Genomic DNA, 12,334 nt, shown 5'->3' on the forward strand with positions numbered 1-12,334 from the left:
ATATTGTATGCAACGTTGTATAAGTAGGTCAAAAAATTCTCGTGGCGTATTCCTTTACAATGTTCGCCTACGCCTTCGGCTCCGGCTCACATTGTAACTCACGCCACTCGCCTTTTTTGACCCTTCTTATACAACTGTTGCATAAAATACTATAATAAATATTCGGGGTCAAGATACCTTAACGTACATTAAGATGCTTTTATACCCCAGATGCCTACTAACCCCATCAATACGATCTGTTTATTTAGTCACCGGCAATTAATTGACGGGGTGAATATACACCGTGGGCCAATTAAACCCGACAGATTTTAACCACGCATTCCTGAGGTCATAAGGAGCAAAAAATGTTATATGAGTTTTGGCCAAATTCGCCAAAAAAAATTTTTTTTTGCCGAAAAAAAATTTTCTTTTGCGTTTTCTGCACACGACACGTTATTTATTTTTACACCTTGGTGAAAAAAACACATTACAACGAATAAGTAATTTTTTTTATTTACAGACGAAAACTGCGAGTTTACTTTAAAACTATGTCTAAACCAAGTCACATAGTGGCAGCGTCACAGCTAAAAAGGCGTTTTTGACTAAGTTATAAAAGAAACAATTTTTCACAGAAATTGTCAGTATCTCTAAAACAAGACCGATTTCAGAAAACATTGTATGACATTTTAGTCTCTAAATGCGGTCAAGAATACACCTTTGAAATCTGTCGGGTTTAATTGCCCCACGGTGTATAGGCCCTACTGAGCAACTTTTACTATGAAAACAACCCCGAAATCGCAAAAAAAAAAATTGTCTTCATTCATTTTGGCTGTCTGACCTTGACATTATGTACTCGTACCTATGGAAAAGTAATGTTTTTTACGTGATTTCCGGGTTAGTCCCATACTAAAAGTTGCTCAGTATGACCTATATATTCACCCCGTAAATTATTGCAGGTGACCAAATAAACATCCTGTATAATAAGCTATAGGACAAGCTTACGAACACTCATTTTTCGACGCAAACGACAAAAGTTTTTGAGTGCGGAATCTCGTAAAACTGTTCGTTTTCTAGTAGTTCTAATCTTCATTCATCAATAAGTTTTAACGTCGATAAAACATTACGGTTTTATATGTTCCTACAATACCTACATACGGTTTTATACACGTGTTTTGCTGCCTTACTGTACCCCTAGTGTACATTTATTCGGTAACGAAACGTGACGTACGTTTACGTTAAGTCTCATTTTGTATAGGATTTTGAGTATCCAAAACGTCCCGCTTGATGCGCTGTTTCTTAATCCCATACAAAATGAGACTGAACGCAAACGCGTACGTCACATCTCGCTATCGAATGAATGTACACTAGGGGTTGATAATAAAATGATTAAAGTTTAAATACTCTAACAATGATGAGAGTTGGATTTCGGTTCGGCAAAGCGCATGTAACTCTCTCTACTCGCGAATATTATGGTTAATTAGGATAACGAATAAGAGAGACTAAAATTAAATTTCATGTATGAGATTAAAAGGAAATATCATATAAGAAGGTATATATGTTTATTACCCATGTACGAAGCAAAATAATACCAGATATGTTTCAAAAAATGAAAAACAAGGAAACGGGACGCATTTTAACGCGTTCTCGAACTACCGTCCATCGTATAACAACCGCGCGGGTACGATTTCCCCGTAGCTACGCGGCTACTGTCAACGATTCTCGAATTTTCCGATCACAATCCGTTCCACTGACGTCAGAAATAGCGAAAAGGTTACATGAAATGTGAAATTTATTCGATAACATTTCTATCAGAGACATTTCCAGACAACTATGTTATTTTCAAGGGTTGGAATATATCACCGTTAAGTAATAAGAAAAGTTCCAGAAATTTCCTAACGCTAACAAATAGAATCATCTTGACTGTCCGCTGGTTATATTAATCCCTACAATATTTCTTGTTCTGATCGGTCTGGCCTAATGGGTAGTGACCCTGCTTATAAAGCTGATGGTCCTGGATTCGAATGAGCATATTTGTGTGAAGAGAACGGGCATTTGTTCCTGCGCCATGGATGTTTTGTGTGTATGATCTGTTATTAATTTCTTTCCAAATTGTTTGTTTTATTGCTATTGTTTACTACTGTTAACTACCCTTTTTTTTGTTTTTTAATGGTGTGTACTTTCCGTGCTTCACGCACTTATGGCCCCGGACGACCAGCGTTGGCCGACCCAGGATAACACCATGCTGAGTTGGAACCATTTTGTTGCTAATATGTGTCATGTAATGTAATATTGTACGTTGCCTTTGTTCTCCGTCTACCTAAAACGGATTGTGCCTATGTAGCTCTCAAGTCTAAATCGCACATGACATAAAACTTCAAGTTCCTAATTAACAACATGCCATTACAGCTTTTGAACTAAAGGATATTAAGACTAAATGGCTGTTAAGCTAATACATCGCATTACGACTAACACGCATTAGGACAACAGCGGTATTATGACTGACTTATGTGCTCGAAACAGGCAGTGCACTGTATAGAAGAACAACGAAATGACCTATCGCCCATGAAAATTGAAGTTTAGGCAAAACGCGAGTATGTCACTTAGAGAATCAGACACGAGCTCTAAACAGGCGGTCCACTATATAGACAAACAGCGAAATGGCCAGCAAGCTAGATAGTCTTTATGCCCTTAAGGATTGAAGTTTAGGCATAACGCGACATAGGCACAATCCGTTTTAGGCAGACAGAGAACAAAGGATACGTTGTAATGTTATGTATAAGTTTGTTTTTGTTCCTTTTTCTATTTGTATATTTTTGCCATGAATAAACTATTTCTATTTAAGTATTTATATATTATAATGTGCACCCACAACACAAGCCTTGTTGGCTTACCGTAGGACTTAGTCAATTAGTGTAAGAATGTCCCTATAATATTTGTTTATTTATAATCCAAGCCATTCATCCTATACCAGTTCCTAAAGGATAAATTTAAGAGGTCACTCGCCGTGGCTTATAAGCAGGGGTCGGACAAAAAGTGCGGATGACGTCAAACCACTTATAGGTGATTTCAAATAGTATTTTTGATTTTTATAAACAATTATCACTTATCATTTATCAACCTCTTTATTAAACGATATCGCCACTTGAAATGAGTAAGTACGTTTTTGACTGACACATTGTCAATCAGATGAACAATAAATTGACTTCGTTATTGTTTAGCTATTGTATCTTCACGATTATACATATTTAGCTAAAATTTATATTTACTAATGTATAAGAAAACGCTCTAAAATGTCATCTTTACTCGAATATTGTGGCAATCCCACAGACTTGTTCTAACTAATTTCAAATAATTATACCTTATGGTAACAAGTTTCGTGAAATTTATTTTATTCACTACATCACCCTACCACCTGTATTATTAATTCCATGGATTTATTTACGATTAGTTTGTTACTTCATTAATACTACTTTGTTACTACATGTCACACGGAAGTTTAAATACAAACTCAAACATCATCCTGTGTGCAAGATTACGTCATTTTTACGTCATCCGCACTTTTTGTCCGACCCCTGCTTATAAGTATTACGAGTAGCAACTCCCTTTATTGTAGCTTCGAGGGAAACTGACAATATTTTCGATCGATCGAAGCTCCTAGAATAACCAGGGGGCCTGGCCTAGATAACAATAGCAGGTACATCGATAAACACCGTTCGAAAATAAAAATGTCTATCGGAATAACAAATACAATTACCAAATACAAATAATTTATTGATAAATGTATTGTAGATGAGCAACCACTCATAAAGACTGAATTGTTATTAGGGAAAAGTGGTTTACAAATGACTGAACTAGGATTTCCTGTGTTTCAGGCAGAAAAGGACAAAAGTATCCGTACATTTATTTCAGTTTCGATTGGGTTTTTTTTACAAGGATCTTGGCTAAGGTCTTTTAATTATGTAAATATAGACCATAGATTCTGTAAATTTTTGGAATAATTCATAGTGTAACTTGAAGGATTTATTTATTATTTATTTATTGAAACTATATTGCACAGACTAAAACTTATCGTACAAAAGGCGGACTTAATGTCAAAATGCATTCTCTACCAGTCAACCTTAAGGCAAAGCAGAGAGATTGTGGGTGGTGTTACTAGGTACTATTAACAAAAGTTTACATTAGATTACATATATTTACAAGTAGGTAACAAAATATATGATAGAAAGAATACATACAATATATATTATTCGTTGCAGATATGGCGCCATCTACATTTATATCAGAAGACAGACACGCGACTCTTATATTAGTTCTGTTGGCCACGTGTCAGCGTCCTTAAGAGAAAAGGCGACGGCCGATTCTCCATACAAACGTAGTCCCCGTTTTGCTCTCCGCATACTGACATTATGGAAAATATTTTTACATAATTTGATGTATATTAACATCAGCTATGCTTCTACATTCGCCTTTTTTTATTATTGTAAAAATTAGAAGTGAAAAAAAGATTACATACAATTTTTTAAAAGCTCCTATCTCTTAAAATAGTTGAAAATTCTAATAAATTTATACGTGGCATGGCCGTGGTCCATGTACAGCAAATTCTGTCAGAATATTTTCAATAAAGTTAATATCCAGAGACCACCTGTTGTTACCTCTATCAAATTATCTTTGTTTGTTTCTGTGTATTTATTGTAAACTATGTGGGGTGTGCTATAATAGTACATTGTGCAACGAGGGGGGTAAGTGAAATTTTGGATACGAGATAGGTAATTAAAAATTAAATTAAAATCAAAGACCCGAGTTTGCAATATTCTTGCCCCCGGAGTTACACACAATGTTTTTCATCACACTTGCGAAGAAAAAACTAAATTTTAAGCGAAATAATTCTTAAATACGGTGACATATCAAACATCGTCCGCCATTTTGTAATTTCTTGGCAGGTGAAGCATCGAAGGCACAGACCTATTCGGCATTCAGCCACGATTGAAAATTATGTAAAAATATTTTAATCGGCTGTTAAATTAATCAAATTAAATAATTTTAAACATATACAAAAATATTAAATTATAAACGTCAGTATTTTAAAAGTAAAACTCATTTATGCTACTTGGTTTGTATAAATAAGTGACATAATTAATTAAGGAAATATTTTTTTTCACAATCCAAACTCCCGCGGGAACAAAATAAGCCTTTGTTCTTCAGGACACCTGCATGAATTAAGATCATTTCGAGCAAGTGTGATGAAAAGAGTATTGTATTGTATCCAGAGAGGAAAATGAGGACTACGTTTGTATGAAAACTTTCGTCTTAAGTCTAGTGAAGTAAACTCCCATAAGTTAGGAAGTGGGCAATTTCTCAAACAGTCCCCGCAACAAGTACTGTACGTGCCTCAATACGGCGGGGCTAGCATGGCATAAATAATAAGCGTTTTGGTAAGAAAAGTGATGTGTGGAGTGAGCACTCTATGCTTGCCTATTTCTCTATGGCCTAGTCAAGATGATAATCTAACATCCACAAACCTCGAACGAAACGAAACGAAAACAAATGTATCCGGATGACGACGCTTCGGAGAGCCACGTGACTATTTCGATGGAAGGTAGGGGCAAGGAACAGTACTACATATACCAAAAAGTGTCCGACAAAAAACCATAAATAGTATAGTATAATATGTATTTTAATATACAGGGTGGGGCCTGTAACTAAAGCAAAAAATTAAAACGTAGATTCTAGTCCTCAAACTGGACAACTTTTGTGTAGCAACTTTTTAAAATCATAAAGTTGTTAGATTATTCTTTTTTCAAACAAAGTAAATAGTATTTTCAATGTACTTAAATTGACATCGCATGTCACTCTACAGACATAATCAATTTCATAGTACATTGCGTGTTCAATTTAACTTTAAAATGTAACAAAATTCAAACCGCAAGTTTTTTTCAAAGTCGTCAAACAAACGTTGCGTAGTTTGAGGAGAAGAATGTACATTTTAATTTTTTGCTTTAGTTACACGCCCCACCGTGTATGTATGTAGTTGTACTTGTATTTATATCTTTTTTATTTATATTTGTATATGATATATTGTTTAGTTTTGTGTTTATTCTGTGCTAGACTTCTTTTATTGCATCTGGAACACCTAATGACATAACATTTTTTTTTAATTCCGCTACCTAAAGGTTGTCTGGAAGAGATCGCTTTTTAGCGATAAGACCGCCTGTTGTTTACCTCTTCTTTATGTGTTGTATTATTTGTACTGTTTCTGTATTGAGGTGTGCAATAAAATGTATTTGTATTGTATTGTAAATAGGTGGCGCTACAATACCTAAAATGAGAAAAAATTCTAATCATAGACAGCGCACTTCACTCCGTCAATAACGCCTAGGTTCTTAGCTACTCTAGCGCTACTCTGGAGAGATTTGGAACTATAATTTATAGCTGACAGCTGGACACTTTTGCAACAGTTCTACTATAAGAGATTTCACTCCTTCTAATCCCACACTTCATAGTTGGCACAACTGCGCAGCGACGCCATTTTAAAAAGCGCTAACTATTAGACGCCGACGCTAGAAAGGGGTCTCTAAAAGTGTAATAAGTGTTTATCAAAAAAATAATTTTGGTTGAAGGACTTTTCTTTCTATTAGAATCTAATACTCATCGTGCCAATACGGTTGTTTCCATCTACAAATCTTAGGGCAGAATTGTATCCCAATAAATTCTTTTGGATTATAAGAATATGTTAAACTACTCTTAGGGGACCTGTAATGACCATATTTTTGTAAATATTGAATTTAAAATATCTTTTGGCGCACGTCACGTGACTGTACTCGAAACGTCATTGAAGATTCTGATGACGTCACAACTCTCGGATGGACACTGTTGACAGTTAGGCGATAACCAACAAATGACAAATGTCAGTTGACAGTTCGTATCTTCTACGTGTGTATGTAGTTATGTGTCAAACCGTAAACTGTGACGTCACACAATTTTCAAAGAGCGTTTTGGGCGCGAAAGCATCTGTCAAAATATATTTTGTTAATTTAACATATTGAAAGCCTTTTTTAGTATAAAAGTTGAATTTTAGGGCCACTTTTAGTTAATATAGAACGTAATACAAGCGTTTCAAAAAATTGGAAACAACCCTATTCTAAATACTTACAACCCTAAACACTGTTCGTTTGCTTTGTTTTATAATAGAGTTCCCATGGTTACCTCCTGTCTCCATCGTCAGATCAGCTTCATGCCGTCATAATATTTATACGAGTATATATTAGGGTACCTAAAAATATTATTAATAAGTTTGAAATTCGCTTGCTCCAATAATTATAGGTACGAGTATATGGAGTGAGTGAACACTCTAAACTTATTTTTCTATCCTTAGAGCAGTCAGCAAAAAATAACAATTTGTAATAAGTCTTGCCTGGGGCAAAAAAACACTTGTGGCGAATCCTCATACCGTTTATCTGGCCCCGAGTAAAATAAACTATGTTTCTTTTAAGCTCTGATTTCCTAGGATAGCGGCGCTGTCATATAGCGGCCGTAATATTACGGACGCAAAAAGCATGTTCCTTCAATCAGCGCCCACTAGGGAACCGCGCCATTTTGTTTTGTTTAGACAACGTTATAGTGACGTCACTCAACCGCTGTATGACGGCCGCTATATGCCGACACCGCTGTTCTAGGAAACTAGAGCTTTACCCTACATGACTACTCATTTTGATAAGGGTTCCGTAGTCGACTAGGAAGTCCGCCTGTTGTTACCTACTCATGTAAGTCCCGTCTTTGTTTGTAATAATGTTATGTGGCAAATGCCGACATTCCACAATTAGCAGTAACGTTTTGGTTTACTGCGACATAAACGTACATTGCTTGTCTCAGCAACGAACCTACGTGTATAAATAGATTAGGAACTACAATAAAGTGCGATTTGTTCACCTACCACTGGCCACGCCCTCACTCTGCCTGTCCTACGCTCCCGTCCACAAACCTATTTTCTACCTACATTTCAATATGAACTTTTCTCTAGAAGTGCACAATAAAGAATTATTCCCCTACCTTATTATTATTAAGCCCTCATTACGTTCAGGATTCTATAAGTAGAATCCTTCGCTCCGTTTGGAACTCAATGTACGCCCACGCCGTAAATATGGCATTTTGCCCCCACGACACAATCAACTATTTGGCCAGTACAGTAGGTATTCTTAATTTTCGAGAGTCATGCTAGAGCGGCCGCCATATGCACGACAAGTACCTAAAAGTAACGATGTTGAGTTATTACCCTCTTACGTTTACCCCGATACGTGCCCCGAACGCTAACATTATACAGGGTGGCTTTGTTTTGTTTGACCTTTCTCCGGGGGCAAAAATATCACGCCGTACATCCTTTACTATGATACTGACCCCGTGAAATTTGTTATATCATACTTTTTGGTGAATCATCTCTGCGGTCAGTCCCTCATGTTTATGAAATGAAATTTATTCTTTTTCGCGATTTCGCGCTCGGCATGTCCTCTCCTTATGGCAGAGTGGAAAATATTTTGACGTGACCATGGCAACGGCGTGCAAGTAAAAGTTGCTATGTACTTAGCACTGGCATTTTGAACTTTTCCTGGCTTAGGCCAAAATTCCTAAATCGCCACCTTCCTAATTCGTCCACACTACCATTTTGACCACTGTTCCAGATGGTCTACATTCCTTTTTTGAGCACATTTCCAAATCGTCAACATTTTATTATCCATTATCCTGACTGCCTTCTATAAATAAGAAAACATCGGCACTATATTCATTGACTTTTTTGCATGGCTTTTTTTCAACAGAAAAGTTTTATTGGTTTGTCTTTTTGACCTACACCATTGCCAGCACTGTGAGCCATATACCTATATAGCCATAGACAAGATAGGAAAGTGACGATATAGGAATGTTGACGAATCAGTACAGTGGACCAATAATGACAAGTTAGGAAGGTGACGCAATAGGATTGTGGTCGAAGCGTCTGAGATCTGTCAATCTCTTAAGCTGCATGTCATTGTTTAATAAATGTCTCTTTGTAATTACCATGTATATTGTGGAAATGAATAAAGTATTTATCTATCTAATAGACTGTGAGTCTGCCGCCGCGGGGTGAAGTAATTTCATCCGGGGCGGGGAGGAGCATGTCTGTTCTGTACGTTATTAGTGCTGCGTACATAACTTTGTTCACGAAGCACTTATATGATCACGTCGGTCTTTTTAGGGTTCCGTAGTCAACTAGGAACCTTTATAGTTTCTCCATGTCCGACTGTCCGGTCCGTCCGCGGCTTTGCTCCGTGATCGTTAGTGCTATAAAGCTGCAATCTGGCATGGATACATGAATTATGCATAGCGATAGAACGGTAAAATAAAAAAAGTAGAAAAAACCTTTACCTGAATAGTGTGGAAGTTGGATAGGTCTTTCAAAATCAATAAGGGTGCCCAAAACCATTTTCTGATCAATTTAATATTTTCGGAAATAATCGCTCCGAAAGAAAAAAATATGTGTCGACGTGATAGTCATAGTCATATGCTTTCTTCTACAGTGTTTTTTTTAACTCCGTTATCTTCGGAGTATGGATAAGTCTATTTAAGGAAACTCAATGGCATAGTAGGGTTAATTTTTTTTCGTAAAAGCTCAATTCCACGAGACTGCAACGTCAGTTACCAATTCTTTTGAGTGTTCTTACATTAATTAAGCAAAGTTAAGTATCCACATATCTACCTGTGGGGCTACGCCAGACATACAGACACAAAAAAGTAATTAACAGCGTTGTTGTAACACTGATATTATATTTAAATATTTTAAATCCACCAAACAATTGAAAACTATGACATATCAATAACATTTCTAATATTGATCGTTCGAGATATGTAGTAGCAAATGCGTTGCGTTTAGTAGCAAATGTATAAAGTCATACAAAACACTAATCAATATGTAAAAATCGGCCAAGAGCATGTCGGGCCACGCTCAGTGTAGGGTTCCGTAGTTACTCTTCCGTCACAATAAGCTAAACTTGAGCTTAAAGTATAGTAAATTGTTAACCAAGGGATGAAACGGTGCCTTCCACCCGAGTTAAACAAATAGGCAAATTTGCATAATCAGTATCAGTACCTAATGAAAGTAAGTCTTTTTACTATGAAGGGGAAACTTTTTGCGATAACTCAAAAACAGCTAAACTGATCATGTCCGCTATAGTTTTCATTTAATTTATTTCTTAAGCTCTACGTCCACGATTTTTTTCATATTTTTTGGACCTATGGTTCAAAAGTTAGAGGGGGAAGGACACATTTTTTTTTCTTTCGTAGCGATTATCTGTGAATATATTCACTTTATCGAAACATGTTTGTTGAAGACCCCTATTAGTTTTGAAAGACCTTTCCAACGATACCCCACACTGCAGGGCTGAAGCAAAAAAAAAATTCACCCCCAATTTAGGTGTAGGGGAGGTACCCTAAAAAAATTAAATTTTTAGATTTTATTGTACGACTTTGTCAGTTTTATTGTTTTATATATCCATGCCAAATTTCAAGTTTCTAGCACTAACGACCACGGAGCAAAAGCCTCGGACAGACAGACAGACAGACGGACATGGCGAAACTATAAGGGTTCCTAGTTGACTACGGAACCCTAAAAAGGACAAGTGCACAAGCCCGTAGGGTCCTTCTCAGATAAAAATAAATCATTGATTATCTCCAAAATGGAAGTAATTAGATTACCGTTTATTTTTAGAAAGTTACTTAATTTGAGCTCAGGAATGCACCCTTGAAATCAACGCACTTAAAAAAAACAACGTTGTATAAATATCTTCTGCCGCTGTTCTGTGCCCAATCCACTGACTGCGCTGCGCACGGCCACATACTCAGCACAGCGCCACCTAGCGGGTGATTCGACAACTAACATAAATCCTCCTCATACTTACCGCTAGTTTATGTGTCCTGGGTGCCGGCTCGTCGGATGCCGGCGTGGTGAGGTGCAAGCACCTTGGCCACGGCCACATGCTCGGCACAGCGCCACCTAGCGGATGATTCAAAAACCAAATTAAACTCTGCTCATACTGACAGCTAGTTTGTGTTTCCTGGATGACGGCTCGTCGGCTGCCGGCGTGGTGAGATGCAACCGCCTTGCCCACGGCCACATGCTCAGCACAGCGCCATCTAGCGGGTGATTCGACAACTAAAGTATACTCTAATCATACTGACCGCTAGTTTATGTTTCCTGGGTGCCGGCTCGTCGGCTGCCGGCGTGGTGAGGTGCAACCGCCTTGCCCACGGCCACATGCTCAGCACAGCGCCATCTAGCGGGTGATTCGACAACTAAAGTATACTCTAATCATACTGACCGCTAGTTTATGTTTCCTGGGTGCCGGCTCGTCGGCTGCCGGCGTGGTGAGGTGCAACCGCCTTGCCCAAGACCACATGCTCAGCACAGGCTACCCTGGAATTAAAACCATACATAACTTTAGCTAAAGGTGAAGGGGATCTTAGCGGAGCGGAGAAGAGATGTGGATGCTATTGGTTGAAATTGATTCCCGCATGTCTCTGCTCACCTCCTCAGCGAAAAGGCGGCCTTGAAGGGAAGGTATAGAGACAGGCAAAATAGAAGCAAAGAGAATTTGAAATAGAGGTGTATTGTCAAAGAAAACTTTGTAGCCACATAAATTTACTGCCATCTTTCGACACATGATTAAAACTTTTAGAACGCCATTTGAATTTGATCCTTTTTCTTCCAATGACCACATATCAGTGAAAGAAAAAGGATCGAAGTCAAATGGCGTTCTAAAAGTTTAAGTGCGGTCTCCACGTGAACGGGATCCTGGCCATGTTGTCCTCTGGTCTTCAGAGGGTGTCCGTCGCTCCAACTCAGTCCGGCTGCCCGCAGCTTGGCCGACGGCGAGCTGCCACGTACGCACCGGCTGACCCCATCGCCTGCTCCCGTGCGGTCCAAGTGAACGCGTTCTTGGCCGTGTCGTTCTCTGGTCTTCGAACGGTGGGCCCTATCCACTTCCTAACCATTTTCCGTAGTAAAATCACTCAATTCATCATCTGAATTAAAGTTCGATTAGTTTAAATGTGTATTGTTAAATTTTATGTAGAATTGCAGCAACCAGTCAAATATTTACTTCAGAAATATTTGGCGTTTTTACTGAATAATTCGACAGAATACGAAGATTGAAAAAAATGCTGAATGTACCGAATGCCGAATATTCGGTGGATCTCTATTTGAGACTTGTATAACATTACAAATAACATTGTCAAAAACATCTGACTAAGCGTGGTTTTTGTATCCCGATACTAATGATAGTATATTAGCAGGGGATAGATTTAAGGGCACTTTTTGCTGTTGCTAAGTGTG

At 37.8% G+C, this 12,334-nt stretch overlaps 1 protein-coding gene across 1 annotated transcript in view; it reads right to left on the reverse strand.

Moving 5' to 3' along the window:
* LOC133529347 (transient receptor potential cation channel subfamily A member 1) overlaps positions 1-11,994 on the reverse strand; it is a 121,784-nt gene extending 109,790 nt beyond the window's left edge. Inside the window, exons 1-2 of the mRNA XM_061867046.1 lie at positions 11,900-11,994; positions 10,902-11,136 (exon numbers count right to left, since the gene is read on the reverse strand). Of these exons, the coding sequence (XP_061723030.1) occupies positions 10,902-11,136; positions 11,900-11,994 (330 nt within the window). The remainder of the gene's footprint in view (positions 1-10,901; positions 11,137-11,899) is intronic.
* Between the last annotated feature and the right edge of the window lie 340 nt (positions 11,995-12,334).

Source organism: Cydia pomonella, chromosome 1, assembly GCF_033807575.1.
Source record: "Cydia pomonella isolate Wapato2018A chromosome 1, ilCydPomo1, whole genome shotgun sequence".
Lineage (NCBI taxonomy): Eukaryota > Metazoa > Arthropoda > Insecta > Lepidoptera > Tortricidae > Cydia > Cydia pomonella.